The following is a 21,305-nucleotide window of genomic DNA, read 5'->3' on the forward strand; positions in this document are numbered from 1 at the left end:
ACAGGTCCCTTGGCTGATGTGTTTGTGCCACCAGCACCCCCTGAGAGTAGCTGGGGGATGTCGTAGGGATTTTTCCTGGAGGCCACCTTGGAGACCAGCTGGCATGTAGTCAGGGTATTGCCAAAGGGCTGTGGGAACTCTCAGGGATCATTGGTTGGTCCCGAATCTGTCCATCTGCTCTAAGGGCACAGATCCTCCTGAGGACGTATAGTGATCCATGAGGAGGCCTTTTGGACAGCGGTGTGTGACTCACACTTTGGTCCCAACGGTGTCAACGTGGTTTGCAGAGTCTGCTGTGGGTCTGCAATAGACACACACACCTGAGTTCTGTGATGGTGGAGAGAAGGTGTGTAACTTGGCCTGGATGTGTTTCTGACACCAACACTTTCCCAACAGCTTCCTCTGTCGTTAATGTAAAAGTCAGTCTGTAAAGAAACTCTCAGAGACCAAGGTTTATTTTTTCTGAAAGAAGCATTCCTTTACTGGTGCCAGGCCAGTGAGGCATAATTCCACCTAGCACCGACCCCCTGAACTTGTTAGTATCCTGTTAATATAGGAAAAGGTCATACATATTCATTATCTTTATGGTGAGTATATACATAAGTATAAGCCTTCCCTGGTTCTCCTTTTAATATTATAATGTCCTTTACACAGGCGTGGTAGTGCATCCTTGTGGTCGTTTCAGTATGTCGGTGGCTGTTACTTCCTCCTTGCTCATTTTCTTTACCTTGTCCTTTTCTTAAAATTGTCTATATTGATACTCATCTTTGTTTTCATTAAGTTCACACATGACAAAATCAGGCCATTCTTGTCTTTTTGTAACTCTTCTTCTTGTTATTATCTTTGGGCATTCACCACGTATCCTACTTAATCAAAGCTGACCTTGGATGGTCAGTAGATAAGTGCAAGGCTATCCAATTAAGCAACCACTATCCTCAAAATATATGCAATTAAGCAACTACTATCTTCATAGGCCTATTGTTAACAATAACAGCTCCTTTCAAGGACCTACCTTCTACGCAATCTGTCCTTTCAAAGAAATATTACAAGGAAACTTAAAGCTATTACTGGGATATGCAGTGGGTGATTTGGTCACATCTTGCTTAGAGGTGGTGTGGGATGTGAGTATGTGAATGCCAGAGGGCTCTGGGAACTCCCAGTTGATTAGATTTTTTTCCAGAATTTTTCCGGCTAGTGGAAGGGAAGAGCCGCTGCTCAGGACGTGTGGAGATCCGTGACGGGGACCTGTGGAAAAGTGTCTGTGATTCCCACTTTGGTGCCAAGGCTGCTGACGTGCTCTGCAGGGAGTTGCAGTGCGGCGCAGCCCTGCCTGTCACTGGAGGAAGTCACGTTGGAGAAGGGGTGGGTCCCATGTGGGATGGAGAGCTGCGGTGTGTGGGGAATGAATCCCTCCTCGCCTCCTGCCCCAGGGGGTCCCCCCGGGACCAGCCCTGCACCCAAGCAAACAGCGCTGCTGTGAACTGCACAGGTAAGGACTCAGGGTGGGCTGTTGAACACCTGGGCTGTGCCGGGGGCAGGGGAGGAGGGCAGGGACATGTGCTGGCCTTGGCCTGAGAACAGGAGGGGTGATGTTGTCTCCTGCAGTCTGCAGTTACGCAGGAAAAGATGCAGAAGCCAATGTCTCGCTTCTGTTCCATCCTCCTGCATTTGGTGCACGGCTGCCGAAAGGTTCAGGATGGGGACAGAGTCCCTCTGTCCCCTTAGTTACTGTAGCTGCTCCTCTGGGTGCAGTTGTGCAGGGGGAAACGCCTGCTACCCTGCCACAAAGCCCTGGGGCCAAGGAGCAGCACAGGGATCCCTCTGGAAATGGGGCTTCTTCCCGTGTGTCTATGTGACAAGGGGTAGAAAGTGAACAGGTTCACTGAGCCTGTGCTTCTCTGCGTGGCAGAAGGGCTTTTCTGCTTCCAGGGCTCCCACGTTTCTGGCCGTTGGTACCCGGGTGTGGATTTGCCATCCTTGGGCACCATCCCTGGGGCCCTGGCTCTGCCAGCTCTGTTCCCTGTGAGCTGGTGGTGCCTTAACTGGTGGCTCTTTGTTCTGTCATCCCAGAGGAACAGCCAGCCTCCGGGGTACCCAGGAAGGGGTGTGGGCTCTTCACTCTTGTCCCGGAGTCAGGGTGATCCCCGGCCTGACCGGGGGTGGGTTGTGCTTGTGGAGACAAGGGAACTGGGGTATCTGTTCCCAGAGGCTCGCAAAGGGGTAAGCTTCCTGCGGGGATCCCAGACAAGGTCAGGTCTGGGCTGATGCCCAAGGACAAGGAGGGAGCATGGGTTGGGAGGCCTCACTGGGACCATCATTCTGCTCCACAGGGGACACGGAAAGTCCTGAGGGAGGAGGGTGAGTTGGGAGAGGCCCAGGGCAGGCTGTGGTCCAGGGGAGCTGGGGGCTCTGGGGAGGAGTAGCCATGTGAGCCTGGGGGATCCCTGGTGGGGACAGGTCCCTTTTCAGGGTGCTGTCTGGGGAGGAGCAGGAGCCCTGGGTGGGCACAGGTCAGGGGCGAGGGGCTGTTGGAGTGGATGGAAGTGTCAGAGTGTGTGGTGCCACAAATGACCCAGCAGGGCTGGAGCTGGGCACCCCCAGTCTTGCACAGCCCATGAGGAGAGAAGGGACTCCTGAACTGCCCTGGGGACAGCCTGGAGGGGAGTGGGCTCCCACCCTGGTGCCTCTGACTCCACCTGCACAGGGCTTCCCCAGACCCGCAGTGCTGGGGCTGAGCGCTGTCCTTACTGGTCCTGTGTCAGTGTTTGAAGGTGCTGTGGAGGTGAGGCTGGCAGACGGCGGCAGGCGCTGTGCTGGGAGAGTGGAGGTGAAACAACAGGGCAAGTGGGGGACTGTGTGTGGTCACTACTGGAGCATGAAGAATGCAGCAGTGGTTTGTAAACAGCTGGGCTGTGGGTCTGCTGTTGAAGCTCCTCAATACGGACACTTTGGGCCAGGATCTGGCCCCATTTGGATGGATGATGTTGGCTGTAATGGCACCGAATCTGCCCTGTCTGACTGCACACATGGAGGATGGGGTGAACATGACTGTGGTCATTTTGATGATGCTGGAGTGGTGTGTTCAGGTAAGATGACAACCTATTCCATACCTCTGGGGCTCAGATTGTGGAAGGAACCTGGCTGTGCCCTCAGGGAGCAACAGTCAGGCATCGGAGCATTGCCCAGTGTGGCCAGTCACACTGCTGAGCTGGAACTGTCATTACTGGTGTCCCCAGTCCCTGGGGAAAGCCAGTGGGAACCTGCCCAAGGGTGCCTTACTGTGCCTGGTCCCTGAGCTGGTGCAGATGAACCCTCCATCCCTGCCCTGCATGGTCTGTTGATTGCCATCTTTCTCCTCCTGTTCACCCAGGAGCTGTCTGGCAGTGCTCAGGGCCAGCTGTCCCCATGCCAGAGGCACCAGAAGTGACTCCTGTGGCCACCCACCGTCCTGTGGAAGGGCGTGAGATGGGGAGCTACTTTGCGGTTGTCCCCCTTAGCAGACACAGGTCCCTTGGCTGATGTGTTTGTGCCACCAGCACCCCCTGAGAGCAGCTGGGGATGTCGTAGGGTTTTTTTGCCTGTGGCCACCTTGGAGATCAGCTGGCATGTAGTCATGGTATTGCCAGATGGCTGTGGGAACTCTCAGGGGTCATTGGTTGGTCCAGAATCTGTCCGGCTGCTCTAAGGGCACCGGTCCTCCTGAGGACGTATAGTGATCCATGATGAGGACAGCGTGTGTGACTCACACTTTGGTCCCAACGGTGCCAACGTGGTTTGCAGACTCTGCTGTGGGTCTGCAATAGACACACACCCCTGAGTGCTGTGATGGTGGAGAGAAAGTGTGTAACTTGACATGGATGCCTTTGTGACACCATCACTCCTTAAATAGCTTCTTCTGAGATGTGCAGTGAGCGATTTTTGTCACAGTTTGCGTGGAGATGGTCTGGGATGTGGGCATGGGAATGCCACAAGGCTCTGGGAACTCCCAGTTGATTTATTTCCAGGATTTTTCCGTCTGGTGGAAGGGAAGAACCGCTGCTCAGGACGTGTGGAGATCCGTGACGGGGACCTGTGGAAAAGTGTCTGTGATTCCCACTTTGGTCCCAAGGCTGCTGACGTGCTCTGCAGGGAGTTGCAGTGCGGCGTAGCCCTGCCTGTCGCTGGAGGAAGTCACGTTGGAGAAGGGGTGGGTCCCATGTGGGATGGAGAGCTGCGGTGTGTGGGGAATGAATCCCTCCTCACCTCCTGCCCCAGAGGGCCCCCCCGGGACAAGCCCTGCACCCACGCAAACAGCGCTGTTGTGAACTGCACAGGTAAGGACTCAGGGTGGGCTGTTGAACACCGGGGCTGTGGTAGGGGTTGGGGAACAGAGCAGGGACTGTGCTGGGCCGGGTGTGAGGACAGGAGGGGTTGATGGGTTTGTTTGCAGCATGACAATACTGCAGAAGGAGAACAAAGACATGTGGTCCCTCTGGCCCCTCCACCAGCTACTGAGGGTACAGGAGCACCAATCCACTCTCTTTTCTCCACATCTGTCCCCAGAGTACACAGGGATCAGACTGGTGAATGGCAGCACAGTGTGTGCGGGGAGGGTTGAGGTCCAGGTGCTGGGAACCTGGGGGACCCTCTGTGCCTCCCGCTGGGACCTCTCGGATGCCCACGTTCTCTGTCAGTCAACTCAACTGCGGGTTTGCTGAGTCCATTCCTGGAGGAGAATATTTTGGGAGAGAAACTGGCCCTGTCTGGAGAGACTCATTCCACTGTGACGGGACTGAAGCTCTCCTGCAGCAGTGCCCAGTGACCACCTTGGGCGCCTCGCCGTGCTCCCAAGGGAACGCTGCTGCTGTCCTTTGCTCAGGTTAGTGCTGGAAAAATGCTGCATAAACTCCATTTGTCACTTGTGTGCAACATAGCCACTAAAAGTAGGGGTTCCATGGCCGTATCAGGCTGAATTTCTCCTTGGGGAAACCCTGGCTTCCCCAGGAACTGTCTGGAGGGCTTTCCCTGCTCAGACTGACCGCTCGACTTTGGGAGAGCTGAGGACTGAACGGAGGCAGGCATCTGCCCCCAGGGCAGTGGCTTAGGCCCCAGCACCACCGCCAGGCCCGGGCTCCTCTGTCCTCGTACTGTGCAGCGAGCCCAGGACAGGGCTGCAGGGCTCTGCTCCATCCCTCTGGCTGCAGCCGACCGCATCCCGTCCCCACAGAGAGCCCTGCAGAGCCTCATCCCCCCACCCAGGCAGGAGCTGGTGCCCCCAGCAGCAGCTGACCTGGCTGTGAGCTGCAGAGAGGGCCCAGGCTTTGCCCTCACTTCTCGTCAGCACAAGGCTCCACCTTGTCCCGTTTGGTTGAAAATCCCCCCTTGCCCTGCTCCCTGCAGGGTGCCATGCTCCCGGTGCCGCCGATGGCCGTGGCATTTCTGCTCTCCCCAGGCCCAGCCGGCTTTGGATCCCTGCGGCTGGTGGGCGGAGGGAGCCGGTGCGACGGACGAGTGGAGATCTTCCAGGATGGGGCGTGGGGCAGAGTCCTGGATGAGCAGTGGGACGTGCAGGAGGCCAGCGTGGTGTGCCGGCAGCTGCAGTGCGGAGAGGCAGGGACAGCCTACAACCCCCCAAAGCCTGAGCGAGGGACGGGCCCCGTGGGGCTGCGAGGGGTCCGGTGTGCAGGGCACGAGGCCAAGCTGACCCTCTGCAACACCTCCCTGCCCGGCACTGCGCTGGCGGCAGGGCTTGCGGAGGACGTGGGAGTCATTTGCTGGGGTGAGTGGCACTGCCCAGGCGCCCAGGTGACGGTCTGCGCAGGCGGGCAGGCCCTGACAGCGACTGGGGTTTCCACCCGCTGCAGGGAGCCGGCGGGTCCGGCTGGTGAACGGGGCCGGGCGCTGTGCAGGGAGAGTGGAGATCTACTCCCAGGGCATCTGGGGGACTGTCTGCGACGACGGCTGGGACCTGTCTGATGCCGCCGTCGTTTGCCACCAGCTGGGCTGCGGAGAGGCAGTGGAGGCAGCCGGCTCCGCTCGTTTCGGGGAAGGCTCCGGGCAGATCTGGCTGGATGGTGTGAACTGCTCCGGGGCCGAAGCTGCTCTCTGGGACTGCCCGGCTGGGCCCTGGGGGCAGCACGACTGCGGGCACAAAGAGGATGCGGGAGTCATCTGCTCAGGTCTGTGCCACCTCAGGAGCTGTGGTGGGAGCCTGGTCCCGGGGAGGGCAGGACGCGGGGAGAGCCGACCATGGCCAAGGCTGCCCCTGGATGCCTCTGAGCTCCTGCCCGAGGCCCACCCGTGCATGGACACCCTCAGTCCCACGGGGGATCCCTGGGGAGCTCAGCTGTCCCCGAGGGTTCGCGGGAAGGGCAGGGCTGGCTGTAAATCCGGGACTTCTCTCTGCCCCTGGGTGCAAGGGGGATGTGGTGGCCTTGCCCCTGCCTGGCTGAGGTCCTGGAGGGATGTAGAGGTGTCCTGGCTCCCACAGCCCCAGATCAGCCTGTTCCCGCTTTGGGGCCTTTTCTTCCCAGAGTTCGTGGCCCTGAGGCTGGAGAACAGCGACGGCTGCTCCGGGCGCCTGCAGGTTTTCTACAACGGGACATGGGGGAGCATTTGCTCTAACTCCATCACTGACAACACGGTGACACTGGCGTGCAAGGAGCTGGGCTGCGGGGACGGAGGATCCCTGGAAACACACCTGCCCTCTGGCAGGGTGTCTGGCCCTGCCTGGCTGGATCGCGTGCAGTGTGGGGAGACAAACAGCTCTTTCTGGCAGTGTCCCTCCACACCCTGGAACCCACAGTCATGTGAATACCTGGAAGAGGAGATCCGCATCACCTGCAATGGTAACTCTGAGGCACCCAGGCACCAGTGTCACCCCAGCTCCTGCTCCCCACGGGGCATGGCCAAACACAGAGAAAGAGCTTGGAGAGGCTTTTACTTTCCATGCCAGACCCAGTGGCAGAAACATGACCGCGGCCACACATGTCCAGCAGCAGTTGCCTGCAACTGGGGGTTGCCAGCAGTGCCTGCAGGAAGCAGAGGCATCTCCAGGTGAGGTCTCAGAAGAGACCCGACAGGCTTCAGAAGAGCCTCCCCTCCATAGACAAGCTACTGCTGCTCTGTGAACCAGGGACCTTCTGGGGCTGAGCAATCAGGGTCCCCCCACAGTCCTGCACGTGTCCCATGGATGATGGGGTTTCAGTTGCTGCCGTGCCCCAGATGGTGCAGGGAGGCCTGAGCAGAGCTTAGCCCTGCTCTCTTCTACATGATCCCCCAAACCAGCCCCGTCACCACAGTGTTTCCTTCTTCAGGGGGACAGCCAGAAATGCACCCGACTCCGCTGGTGCCGTGCCCCAACTCCACGAGCTGCACAGGTAGGGAGGTCCCCTCTGTGTCTGGCAGGGCTCTTCCTGCTCTCCCGGTGCCATGGGAGGTCTTTCCTTTCTCCAGCCAGGGAGAAGATTCGTGCCGTGGGAGGCAAGGACGGGTGCTCGGGCAGAGTGGAGGTCTGGCACCGTGGCTCCTGGGGGACGGTGTGCGACGACTCGTGGGACATGCAGGATGCCGAGGTGGCGTGCAGGCAGCTGGGCTGTGGCCCTGTGGTGTCTGCCCTGCATGAGGCTGCGTTTGGGATGGGGACGGGCCCCATCTGGCTGGAGCAGGTGGAGTGCCGGGGGACGGAGCCAGTCCCTGCAGGACTGCTGGGCCCGGCCCGGGGACAGCGGGGCTTGCCGGCACAAGGAAGATGCTGCCGTGCGCTGCTCAGGTGAGTGGCAGGGCTGGGAGCCCTTGCTCGGGTATTAGCAGGGAGCTAGGGAAGGCCTTCTGTCCACGTGGTCCGGGCATGGCCCCTGACCTCCCGAGAGAAAGAACGTTCCTCTGGAGTGCAGGAGCCCTGGTGCCAGGCAGGGAGCAGCCTCGGTGTAACTGGCCGTGCTCTGGCCACTGCCCGTGGGGCCCTGCAGCCCCAGGGCTATCCCCTGGGCTGCCTCTGCCATCCTGCCTGCCTCCCAGAGCAGAGGTGCTGGGCTCTGCCCTGGCCTCCCTTTCTGGCACTACAGGAGGGGCAATTTGGGTGGGATGTGTCAGGGATATCGAGAGACACACACACACACACACACACACACACACACACACACACGGTGTGTTGGGGAGGAGGTTTCCTGATACCCACACACCCACGTCTCTCAGCCCAGCTCTCCTTTTCCTCCTCTGCAGCTACACCCAGGATGGCAACACCCCCACCCCGAGCAGGTAACTTGTCCTCCCCCCAGGCTGGGTACCCCCGGGGCCAGGCTGTGACCCACAGCTGGATGGAAGGGGCTCCTAGCTGGGGTGTGAAACTGCCTGGAGGAGATACTGGAGTGGTGGCAGGGGTTTGGGGAGAGCTGTAATTTACCCAAGGAGGGTGGAAGCTTCCCTGTCACTCACCCCTGGGGCCTCCACCTGCTTCTGCTTTGCATGATGCGGCTAGCACTGGTGCTGCCCCTTCCAAGTTCTCTCCCATGCAGATCCCACCCGAGGCCATCAGAGCAGCAGCGGGAGAGTCTCAGTGCCCGTCATCATGTGCATCATCCTGGGGACCCTTGTCTGCCTGCTCCTGGCCCTCCTGGCTGGGCAAGTGCTGAGCGCCAGGGCTGGGCGCAGAGGTGGGTCCTTGCCCAGAGGTGCCGGGGGGAGATACCTCCTGGCAGGGCTGTGGGGTGCTGCGGGGGGTGTCAGCAAGGGGCACAGGCAGAGCGGGAGGGTGAGACTGTGTGCTGCTACCTGTCACATGTGCTGCCCCATTGAGTGACTGGCTGTGGGGCACCAGCAGCAAGGGGTGGAGAGAGCCCTGAGGTGGGGTGAGCTAGCCATGGGGCGAGGAGAGAAATGGCAGAGTGGGGATGGCCAAGGCTGGCAGTGCTCTCGGTAGTGCTGGAGGGGGCTCTGGGGAAAGAGAGATGCTAGGAGGAGTGTGGGGAAGCAGGGTCCATCACCGTGGTGTCAGGCCTTCAGGCTGTCCCTCTGCCCAGCCCTGCCCACACCCTGGCAGGACAGGGGCCCTACTATAGACCCGTGGGGCAGGTAGGAGCAAGCTCCAGGTGGAGAGGAAAGGTGGGAACAGATCCAGGGTGAGACAAGGGGGACATGGCACACAGGCCAGAGGGGCATGAGCGCTGTCTCCAAAGGGATGATGTGAGGGTGACGCTGCCCCAGATGATCTTCACATCGATGTTGCCCTCACTGGGGATGTGATAGATGTGCCTGGACAGCACAGTGGGGCTGTGCTGTTGGACCTGTCCTGAGGTGGCCCAAGGAACCGTTTTGGGGGAGCACAGTGAGGTCCCTTTGCCCCTCTGCCTGTCCCTGTGCCAGCCCTGCCTCTGTCCCCAGGCTCCAGCAGAGCCCAGGAGCCCTTCCCCGAGGCTGTGTACGAGGAGATCGGGTACAGCCCAGCGTGGGAGAAACGGGCCAGGTTTGATCGCTCAGGTGGGTGTGGGTCTTCCCTGGAGGCACATCTGCAGGACCCATTCCTCTGGCCCCAACCCAGAGCTGACCCTCTGAAGCCCCCCAGCCTGTGGTGCCTGTAGTGCTGGGGCTGTGGGAGCTGTGGGGAGAGCATCCAGGTCCTGATCCCAGGAGAGAAGCTTTCTCCCAGTCAGCTTTGACTGTTCCAGCTGGACAGCCCTTCTCTTCCTGCCCCTGCACCCCATGAGACACCCGAGGAGCGAGGGAAGGGGCTGTCCTGGGCCAGCTCTGGAAGCTCCTTTGAGACAGGGTTTGTCCCGGGGGATCAGGGTGAATTCCCAGCCCTCCTCCCCACACAGCCCCAGCTCTGTGGGTCCCCCTTCCCCAGCAGCGCTGACCGTGAACCACGTCAGTGGGGCTTGCTCCATAACACCCGCTGTGCATCTCTCCAGGCTCCTATTCAGAGGAGTCCCTGACCCAGCTGCAGCCCCACCCTAGGGTCAGTGAGGAGGAGAAAGGTCTGGGATCAGCACCAGGTAACGGAGGCAGGAAGGGGTTGATCTCCCTGCAGACATGGGGTGGACAGAGGTGTCCCTGAGTGTCACCATCGGAGAAGGGGAGGATATGGGCATCACTTGTGGTTCTGCCAAGCCCAGTGTCTGCGCTCTGTGTCCCTGCACATCCTCCCATCCTCTGCTCTGCAGGACAGATCTTCTCACTGTCACCAACTCCCCTCTCCTTTCAGACGTCCTTGTCCTGCCCGGAGGTGACCCAGCAGATGGCTACGATGATGCCAGGGAGGTTCCTGATGCGGGGGAGGATGATGTGCCTGGGCAGGGAGAGTGGGAAATGCCCAGGATGCCAGAGGAGGGAGCAGGGCCCAGGGCTGCACCTGGAGGTGAGAGGGAAAGAGAGCGCTGCCTGTTCCTAGGGTGCCATCCCTGGTGCCCCTCAAGTCACTACCCTACTGACACCCAAACCTGCAGGGAAGAGGGAACCTGGCATGGGAGTTTTCCTTGAAAGGCCCGGGGGTGGGAGAAGGAGCTGAATGTGGTGAGGAGCAGGGAGGGTGGTGGTGTACAGACCCCATGGAGTGAACTGAAACGTCCGACCTTGCTGCTTGCAGGGGGCAGCCTGCGCTCCTGGAGAAGTGCCGACGTCCCTGGAGCTGAAGGAGACACCTCGTCCCTGTCCCCGGGGAGCATGGGCTATGATGATGCTGAAGAGGTGCCTGTGGCACTTCCCTGTGAGGACGCAAAGGCTGTGACACCCGAGCTTGGTGCACAGCAGTCCCTGAGCCCCAGGCCAGGAGAGCCCATCCCTGCTGCACAGCTGGGTGCAGCCGGGAGGGAGGAGAGGTCTGTGCAGCTGGGAGAGCCGCGAGCACCAGGGGACTGTCTCCCTTGAGCCATGGGCAGCAGAAACTGCTGGGAGTTTCCTCCGTTTTTATTCCCATTTTTATGCTGTGCATTCTTATATTTGCTTATTAAAAGCCTCTGGGGGCTTTGACCCAGAGCTGATGCTTCCCTGCCAGGTGTCAGGGCATCTCCCTGAGGCTGGTCAGGGGGAGCAGAGAACAGAGACACCATGGCAAGGAAGGGACACGTCTCAGGGACAGCAGGCTCAGGGTCAGCCTGTGGGGCTGCGTGAGGCCATGGTCCCTGGGGAATAATCTTGGTGAGAGAGACATCCATCCTGCTGCCCACAGGCAGTTTCTAATCAAAGTGACTCTCTGATAGGTCCCATGATGCACCCCAGTGGGAGCACCCATTTCTTCCCCCAAGGGTTCCAGCTGCTCTTTCCCCCAGGCCCTGCCTGGGCCACACTGATCCCACCATGCAGAGGCCACGACAGAGCTGCCATGTCAGGGTGAGCCCTGGGACTTTTGTCTCACAGAAGCGAGCACTAAGGTGACCGCAGGTCCCTGAAAACCCCAGCCAGCCCCAGGTGGGATCATGGCCCGCGGATTACTTCCCACAATGCTTGGGAGGCAGCTCTGCTCCCCACTGCCGTGGGACAGGGTGCAGAGCCACCTCCTGGGAAACACGTGGCTGGGATTCTCTCTCCTCATGCTCTGCCAGGACCCCAGTCTCCATGGGCTGTTCCTCCTGCCTTGCAGACCCAGAGCAGCCCTGGGAAACCCTCCTCCTGCTCCCCTGCAGCTCCCACCCCTGCCCCCCTGCTGCCTTGCCAGGTATGTCAGTTTGGGTTGTGTGCGGGGCAGTACTTGTGGGCAGGTACGTGAGGGCTGGGAGCACCGAGGATGAGGGCACCGTTCCCTCAGCGCTGTTAGAGGGCCAGGGGGTTGGAGAAAGCTTCCCCACAAGACGCGTGCGGCAGCCAAAAGCTGTGCTCCAGCCCCTGGCCTGGAGAAGGACCCATCTGGGAGGATGCTCATGTGGGCACATTTCCATGGCAGTGGAGATTTTGTGTCCCTCCACTAAAACAGGTGCTGCTGGGAGCTGAGCCAGGGTCCCGGTCCCTCTCCCTCAGCTGGGGTTTCACCTGCCCCAGCACCCACGGCACAGAAACTTTGTGCAGAAGCCAGGCTGGGAGAAGAGTTTGGCACCTGGGCAGGACCTGGCGCCCAAACTGCCCAACTGCCCTCCCTGTTCCCGCTGGTGGGTCTCCGCACTCCACCGGCTCTTCACCAATGGGCTTCTCTGCTGCAGGCTGGAAGGTGTGTTGGGTGTCTGTAGGCAGGATTGCCTGTGGGGAGTAGCTGCAGCTCCATAGTGCTGCAAACAGCAGGATCTGGCCCTGGAGCAGAAGTGGAGAGGAGGCAGACGTTGCCAACATCTTCTGCTATAGCAGTGTTGCCCCATTCCCTGCTGGGAGCTCCTCCACCCCTGGGCTGACCCTGGGGGCACCTGGGGGGAGCCGAGGTTCACACATCCCTCTGCCCCACACCTGAGAGCCTTCCTGCTGGCAGCCCCCATGGGAGAGCAGTGTTCCCAGGGCAAGACCCCCACAATGATGCGTGACATCCATGGGCATTGCAAACACAGCCTGGACAACTCCCACTGGGATAAGCTCCAGCCCTGCATCTCAGAGAAATAAGGTATAAAGGTGAAGTAAAGAAGAGGGGAGTGTTATCTTCTGAACACGGGATGGTGGGGGCCTCTGGACAGTATGGACACTGATCTGCACACTCCAGGTGCCCCAAGTGGGAACTGGGGAGAAGAGCCCAGTGCCTGTCCGGTGTGACTGCCCCACCAGCTCTGCCCTCCCACAGGTGTAATATTTTTCCCATAATCTGGCACCTGGTAGAGGTTTGCCTCTTTCTCCTTGAGGAAATAAGCCCCAGGCGTGGGTGTGCTTGAGGGGGCAGCACCCCTGAGCAGAAAGAACCTGTTTCATGCATTTTGGGACCTAATAGGATGGCCCTCCCAGATGGGTCCCTTCTCTGCATCAAAGCAGGATTGCCACTGTGCCCCAGATCTGTGTCTGCTCCTGCAGCTCCTGATGATCTACCTGAGGGGGGTCGCAGTGAGACCCCAGCCCTCAGCACCGCTGCCCCACACTGGGCAGAGCTCAGATGTGGAAAGCCCATGGGAGAGCAGCCTTATTTCTCTGAGTTTGGGCTCCCTGTTCCCAAGGAGGAGCAGTGCAACAGGGCGAGGTGCCCCCAGGCTCTGATGACATCCCAGGGTGTGTGGTGGGGGCACACAGGGGCAGAAATCCCATAACCCCTCCTCTAGTCACTGGGCCTTGCCCTGCACCACTCCTCCCACCAGCATCCCAGGAGGTGAGGTGGACAGCAGGCTTCCATCTCCCTGGGGCTGCGGGTGTGGGTTGGGCTCAGGGACCTCCCCACTCCTCCAGTGCTGAGGCCTGTCCTGACAGCAAAGCAGTGCCCTGGGACAGCACTGGCTGGGGTCTCCGTGGCAGGGTGGCTGAGCACGGGCAGCTGTTAACTCCAAGGCTGAGAGCCTGACCACATGCAGGGGTGGTATCTTCGTGGTAGTAAACATGGGACAATTGTGCTGCTCAGCTGCAAGGAGTGCCTCTCCCTGGGACTGCGGAGACGATGGCCTCCCTGTGGGCAGTGTGCCCTGGTCTGGGAACTGAGGTTGAGGTGAAGGATGTGTGTGAGGAGGGGAGCAGTCTGTGCACCAGTGAGAATGACCATGAGGAGAGAGACAGTCTTTGCAGAGACCCCTGAGTGGAGAGATCCCGATCCCTGTGGAGCAGGGAAGGAGACCCAGCTGGAGAACACCCCAAAGACACACTGAGTGGAGAGTCCTGCCCAGCGGAAGGCTGGGGGCTTGTGGTGCAAGAGGAAGGCTCCTTCTAACCTGTAGATGTGCAGCTACAGCACACGGGCAGTGCTCTGGCAAGAGGGGAAGGAGCGAGGAGGGCCAGGGCAGGATGGACAAAGGCAGACGGGCTCTGCAAGACCCTAAGGGAGAAAAGCATTGCTGAAACCCATGGTTGAACCAGGGACCTTTAGATCTTCAGTCTAACGCTCTCCCAGCTGAGCTACTTCAGCCCTGACCCAGCAGCCCTTGTCCCTGTGCCACCCGTGCCAGGCCACAGCCTGACACACATGAGGAGAGCTCCTTGGGGACGTTCCCAGGAAAAAGCTGTGCCCAGTTCAAGCAGAGTGCGCCTGGCCTCTCCCTGCCCCTGTGGCCAGGTGGGCTCCAGTTGCGGGGTGGGTGCCAGCTTACAGTGGGCGTGACAAGATATGTGTTGGGCCTTAAATACAAAGGTGATGGTTGCAAAGTCAAGTGAGCAGGCCAGGCACATGCAGCTGCAAAGGCTGAGGAAGAAAGAAGTGTGGGATTGGTGGCAGACACCTCTCACAGAGAAGTGAAGGGCCAGGGGAGGAAGAGCTCGTGTTGGTGCCATAGGCTTTTGCCTCATTCTTGTCTGAGCCAGAGCTTTTTGTTCAATATTGGGAGACCATATGTAGGGGGAAAGGAGGCTTGGAAACCTCCAAGGGTCTGGGTTGCAGAGCCTCTCAAGATAACCTCTTCCAGTGTGTAAGTGACCTCATGGTTATGACCTCATGGTCCTCATCTCCTGCCTGAATATTCTTTCCATTTTGTCCCTTGCCTCTCCTTTTCCCACCATCCACCATGATGAAGAGCCTGGCTCTATTTTCTTAGCTGCCTGACAGGTACTGAAATGCTCCTACGAGGTTTCCCAAAGCCTTCTCGTCTCCATACTGGAGAGTGTTCCCTCAGCCTTTCCTCAGGTGGGAAGCTCTCCATCCCCCTGCACGTCTACACATGCCCGACTGTATTGGTGCCTCTTCATTGATCTTGCTCCAGTTGATCAATGTCCTTCCTGTACTGGGGGCAGGAGGCCCCAAACTCAGTGCAGTACTGGGCATGTGGTCTAGCAAGCACTGAATGGGATCGGAGGAATCCTTCCCCCTCATCTCCTGGCCATGCTCCTCTTCAGACAGCCAGGATGCTGTTGGCCTTCTGGGTTGCCAGCCGTCACCGCTGACTCATGTGCAGCTTGTTGTCCACCATGACCCCCAGGGCCTTTTCTGCTGAGCTGCACCCCACCCAGGGCTGTTGCCCAGGGTTAGGCCAGCACAGGGAAAGACTTGGTTGAAGATGAGGGGTGTTGAGGGAAAGGATTAGGGAGGTAGGTAGGGCTTAGATTTCAGGTATCTGGTGAGGTTTTCAGCTTCAGTGATCAGGGCAGGGCTAAGGATGAGAGCTCACCTTTCAGGGTTAGGTGTTAGGCTATAGGCAAAGGTTTAGGGGGAGCTGCGAAGTGCCAGGCCTGAGGGGCAAGGATGTGGCACTCTGCGTGTATTTGTCCTCAGAGTGACCGGGGGAAAACCTCAGCTGCTGATGACCAAAGGCATCACCATTCAGATGGGCTGGGAATTAGCACTGAGCCCCTTGGCAGGGCACATCCAAGGGGGTACACGACACAGGATGTCTCTGTCTCCTTTCTTTGTCACCCTGAAGTCACTTGCCTCTGTTCTTCTGCTCTAATCAGCCCCCAGAGAGGCTCACATCAATCTCCTGAGGGAGCTTCCTCACCCAAACCCCTCAGCATACCCCACTAAACCCCAAAGACTCTTTATTCCTCCCATAGCTCTCCAGACTCAGTAACTTTCCCCTGGGAGCTTGTTAGAGTGCAGAAACTATAATTAGTTTATTCTTGCATCTTAATTTCTGTCCAGTCGCAGGGGGGCTTTTAGAACAGGCTGTTTCGAGGATGGGTTTTGTTAAATATAATGTTTTTAACAACCACATGATGTAAAATAAGTGCATTTCTTTCTCAGTTATACCTCAGAAATGCTTTGAACATTGACAAATGATTTTTCTGTTGCCTGTAAAATGTTACCCACAACACCCCAAATTAATTTGCTAGAGGTGGGCATGGAATAAGGAGGCACAGGAAGATAGACAGGGAGATCACTAGAGGCATGAGGTCGTAACAAGGCTCTGGCCTAGAAATTTGGCCAAGAAGGTGGAAAAGTTGATTTAAACTGCCAAACTCTCTTTTTAGCCAACTTGCTAATTGTGCGTATAGTTATAATTTCCTATCTATTTGTCTAGCATATTTCTTTTATGGTCATCACTTGAGGAAGGTAGACCTTAGTGGAGGCTTGGACTTGGCATACAGTTGAGGACTTCAATGTTGTTTGTTTGTTTGTTTGTTTTTTAATAATTTGTTTCATATTTTACTTCCGTTTCTTCAAAATTAATAATATTCCTGTGACTATTTACAGTCAAGTCTCAGGGTAAATCAGGTGGGAATTGGTGCAAAGGAGCTGTAACATTCAGCTGTGAACATCAGTGAGGAAGTCTGATGTAGAAGAATGCAAGTCCCAGGCAGCCCCTGAGGGAAATGGTGGGGCTGGGGAGGTGGGGAGGAAAGTTTCCCATACAGTGGGGGACCATGAGGAGACCGCTGTTGCTACATTTCCTGTCCTCCGTAGAAGACCATCAGAATTGGAGAAAGCTTCTCTCACTTCTGTAAAATTAAGAAAGGATTAAAAACCCCTTTAAAATGAACAAAGAAAAAAAAAATATTTACGAAGTTGTCATTAAAATCTTCCACTTTAAGTAGACTGCTGAAGCCTCTCTAATTAGCTGTACAAGCCTGGAAGTCCTGAAATAATTGATGGAAGAGATGTGGCTCGTTCAGGTTTTCTGCATTTTAATGAGACCCGGGGTGTATTTGGTGCTTGAACCTCAGATACTGAGAGGACCTGAACCAACCTCTGAAGGGGTTACAGTCAGAAGCAAAAGCCAAAGTGTCTTGGAGTGTTAATTGGCCCCTCTGAGGCCCATTACAGACCAGGTGTCCCCATGGATTAGTTAGAGAAGAAAATTGGAGGCTGTGAGTACAGGTAGGCAAAGGCACTGTGCAAGGGGAGTTGATGCTGAGTAAAACTTGATATATTTTATCATGCCAAGTGGTCAGCCCCAAGAAGGGGGATCCCGTCCCTCACACTGGCTCAGGGCTCTTCCTGGGGCACTGTGGGGTGGGGTGGGCAATGCTGAGTGGAGGACAGTGATACCACAGCTCCCAGCCTCCCTGGGGGGCTTCAAGGAAGCCAGGAGGCCCCAGTTCCATGCGATTATCATGTCTCCTTTCAGGCCTTGGTAGCAGAGACAACTGCCATAGACAAGGGGACAGAGACCCCCAGGCTGTGGACACCCAACCTATGGCATCTCCCTGCCTTTCCTGAGATCTCTCCTTCCTCCCTGCCTGTTCCTTGGAACACAAAGCACTGCACTGATCCAGGCTCTGGGTGACCTCTGGCATCACAGCAATTACCCTTTAAGGGACATTTTTTTCTCCTCCTGTCCAGTCTCAACCTCCCAAGCTACACTTTGTGATGCTTTTCCTTTCTCAGGTGGTTTCCCACTACAAAGAAAAGCTCCACCATCTCTGAAACCACCCCAAACTCCTAATTTCAAGCTACTTTTTACTCCCGCACGACCTTCCACACCATCAGGACAAGGAAGCCCAGGTCCCTCAGCTACTCCACACACTTCATGTGCTTCATGCTCCTAAACCCACCTTTGCAGACATCCTCTGGGCACTCTCCCGTTCCTTCCTGCTCCTCAGAATTGGAAGACCGGGAGTATGTTACAGGTGTGGCCACACCAGTGTTGAGTCGAGGGGGATGATAACTCCCTGTGTCTCGATGGTCATGCTACAATGCAACTCCATATGCAGGAGCTGGCTCTATTCATGGTGAGCCTTTACCAGCAGCACATATGGCATCACTCACAGTGCCCAGGGCCTTCTCCTCAGACTCACTCCTCTGCTGGTCCAGTCCCACTTTTCCCCTTCTCCTTGTACAACTTGAGGTTCCTGCTGGCCAAAGCCCCAAGTATCTCAAGGTCCCTGTGCACTGAAGCTCCAGCACATCAGCATTTAAGGCACGTGTGCAGATGGTTCCTCTGAGAAGACAATAACTTGAGTGGATGTATGGCTGTATGGGTAAGAAAAAGAAATGTTCATTTAATGGAAGTGATGACGAAGGTGGAAAGCACCACTGTAACAATGAGCTAGCTCATCCTCAGTCACACTGAACTTCACAGGAAGACAATGAGCAGCGAGGTTGACCTAAATCTATGTGACTCAGAAGGTCAGTACCACACCTTATTGGGCAATGACAACGTCAATTTTGGGGATAGGAGCGACAAAAAGTAGCATTTGCTGCTTTCCAAAACTTGCAGCAAACTCCTGCCAGCAGGCAGCGGAGGCACAGATGCAGAAGCCACCCCGACAAGAATGTTGTGCACGCTGAAAAGTCTTTTTCGTTGAAGGCAGATCGTGATGAGGGCTGAGCAGTTTGTCACAACAGGTAGAGCACAGCCTGACATTTCCAATCCTAGTTCATGTGACTGCAAAGAAAAACAGGAAGGAATTTGTTGCTTGCAAAAGGCCTGGGTCATGAGCATGACCCATGGCCTTTGGTCACAGAGGCCAAATGATCCAACCAGCTGGTGTGCATGTCAGATGCAGAGGGCAGTGGGGCCCATAAGAACTTGCCTATTTGACAAAAAGGGTTGCAAGGAGCCAGGCTTACCAAGAAAAGCAATCTGCAAAGTCCTGATTTCAGCTGGGACAGAGTTAATTTTCTTCCTAACAGCTGTTACAGTGCTGTGCTTTGGGTTTAGGATGAGAATAATGTTGAGAACACAGGGATGTTTTAGTTGTTGTTGAGCAGGGCTTATCCTAAGTCAGGGATTGTTCAGTTTCCCATGCTGCCAGTGAGGGGGGGCACAAGAATCTCAGAGGGAGCATGGCCAGGACAGCTGACCCGAACAAGCCGTAGTGCTATTTGATACCACAGGACATCAGGCCCTGTATATAAACAAGAGGGAGGAAGGCGGTGGGTTGGCCGTGAGATGTGGATCAGTGCTTGGGGGGACCAGCTGGGCATGGATCAGTGGGTACAGAGCAATTGCACTGGGCACCCTTTGTCTTCTTCTTTGGTTTTACTCCTCTCTCTTTTTTTTATCTTCCTTTTCATTACAATTATTGCAATTATTTCTATTATTATTATTAATATTATTATTATTACTACATCTTGATTCAATTATTAAATTCTTCTTAACACATGAGGATTTTTGCTGTTTTCACTTTTTTTTTTTTTCTGATTCTCCTCCACATCCCACCAGGGGACATATGGGGATAGTGAATTAGTGGCTGCATGGTGCTTAACTGTCAGCTGGGGGTAAACCACAATATTCCTTTTTGGTGCCCCAAATGTCATCTGATGGTGTGACCACAGCCCTGAGAAGTACAGCTGGGAGTGGCAGTTGGTCCTGACACCAATCACCACCGTGCAGTACAGGACCTGCAAGCAGGTGAGTTTGGGGTCTGGATGGTGCCATTTTTTCTCCTGAGACAAATGTGAAGACTCTGGTTATGTCCTATTAAAGAGGAGCCTAAGCACCCCTCAGGTCGTTCTGGATATCCAGAGAAGTGGGGGGTGGGAGCAATGGGCAGGCCTGAAGCCTGTCTTCAAATCTTAGAGGTGTTTCTTTCCCAAGGTGGAGATGGTGTGGGTACAAGGAGAGTGGCCTGATCCTCCCGTGCCAGGCAGAGCATCCAGCCCAGTGGTGCAGACGTCTGGAGGAGGCTCAGACCAGAGGGGTCTATAGGAGATCCTCCTGCCAGCACTGAATTTGGGAGATGCTTTGGCAGGGCTTCCTAAGGGCTGATACAAAGGAGACAATTCCTGGTGGCGAAAGGCCAGTGCAACCCTTCGTGCCCACCTTCCCTCCCGCCTGTTCTGGAGGCTGTTGATCACCTGTGAGTGGCTCTCAGCCAGGCAAGAAGAGCTGCCCAGAGGGACACGAAGCCACGTGGAGCAGAAGTTGCCAAAGGCCAGAAGGGCGATGAAGCTGCCCTTGGGTTGGCAGCAGGTGGAGCAGGACCCAGCAACGGCTGGTGGCTAAAAGAAGCATGTCCCCAGAGAAGACTGGTGGCATCCAGAACCTGGGCTGGTTGCCCAGCAGATGTTGTAGCCCCACCTCTCAGTGAGATGAAGGAGCTGATGCAGGGAGAAGCACCGCGCTTCCCCAAATCCTGCCTCAGCACTGAAAAGGGGACAGTCAAACCCTGTCACTTCTCTGTTCCTCCAGGAATGGGTGCAGCAAGATAAGAGGCTTGATGTGTCCTGTTGTGGCATTCTGGAGCAAATATTTGAGACAGAATGCCAGGAAATTCTAACCATGGGCACGTGAACTTTTCCACTGAGGGTCGGTGTCACATGGCTGCAGTGATCAAGAGATGGTGGGTCTTAAACTCGCAAGAGAGGTGTGCAGGACAAACCCCAGAATCAGAGCCTTGGAGTACAAGGGAGAAATTTTTGTCTTGTTCATGAAGTTCCTGGGCTGGATTTCTTGGGAAACTGCCCTGTGGAACAAAGGGGCCTTGCACAACTGTTTCATCTTCAAGGCCAAACCTGTTGAAACATAAAAACCGTATGGGCTTTCACGGATGAAGTTGAGCAACCATGGCAGGAGGCCAGCACACTTTCTTGTGCACTCTTGCCACTGCAGTTGCCTGTGCCTGAGCCTGCCCACTTGCTTTCGCTGCAGCCACATTTTCACTGGAATTCCATGGAAATCCCAGCGCTCCTACTCTCAAGCTGGCATCCACCCCAAGCCCATGCAGCCTGGCCAACCACCGAGGCACCAGCCCCCCCGTGCCCCTGTGTGCAGCCCAGGGCATGGCTCACACCCCCGCTTTCCTTGTTGGTGCCCCTGCTCCCAGCACTGCTGTGCTGTCCCCAGATGCCACCCTCTTGCCACCAGCCTGCCTGTGGGATGGGGTGGAGTTGCACAGAGGGCTGAAGGGGTTCAGGCTGCCCTGGGGGAGCACAGAGACCTTGTCTGTACATGCGGGTATGGAGCTAGGAAAGGCAGAGTTCAACTGGTGGTCAAACAAGCAAGGGATGCAGAAGGTAGCAAAAGGGGCTTCAGTAAGGGTGTTGGCAGCCACAGCAAGGCTGAAAAAAAAAAAGAAAAGCGGGCCCAAAACTCAGTGAAGGAGTGGGCCTAGTGACCAAGAACATGTGGAGAGACTTTCAGCAAGCTGGTTAGCCATACATGACTCTGTGGGTACTCTATGGGGTGAGTTTCAGCCAAGGGTGCTGAGGGTGCTGGCCAAGGTCAGTGTGTGGCTGCTTCTGTCACCCTGGAAAGACCATGGCAGTCAGGGAGGTTCCTGATGTCTGGGAAAAGGCAAACATGCCACCCATCTTCATGAAGAGCAAAAAGGAAGATGAGGGAACTACAGGCTGCTCAGCCTCACGTCTGTCCCTGGGAAAGTGATGGAGCAAATCCTCCTGGAAGCCATTTCCAAGCACCTGAAGGACAAGAAGGGGATTTGGAACTTCCAGTAAAAACTGAAAAAAGGCA

The 21,305-nt window shown here is 56.5% G+C and overlaps 1 protein-coding gene across 1 annotated transcript; it reads left to right on the forward strand.

Annotated features, from left to right (window-relative positions):
* The first annotated feature begins 4,430 nt into the window (after positions 1-4,430).
* LOC122152985 (scavenger receptor cysteine-rich type 1 protein M130-like) lies at positions 4,431-20,126 on the forward strand. Its single transcript, XM_042789115.1, is given in 11 exon segments — positions 4,431-4,673; positions 4,675-4,858; positions 5,666-5,758; positions 5,844-6,158; positions 6,513-6,827; positions 8,496-8,633; positions 9,361-9,456; positions 9,888-9,971; positions 10,181-10,277; positions 19,169-19,244; positions 20,025-20,126. Coding segments are annotated over 11 exon segments (1,743 nt in total).
* Positions 20,127-21,305: the final 1,179 nt, after the last annotated feature.

The sequence above is a fragment of the Tyto alba genome, unplaced genomic scaffold (genome assembly GCF_018691265.1).
Source record: "Tyto alba isolate M040663 unplaced genomic scaffold, T.alba_DEE_v4.0 Super-Scaffold_15, whole genome shotgun sequence".
Classification (NCBI taxonomy): Eukaryota; Metazoa; Chordata; class Aves; order Strigiformes; family Tytonidae; genus Tyto; species Tyto alba.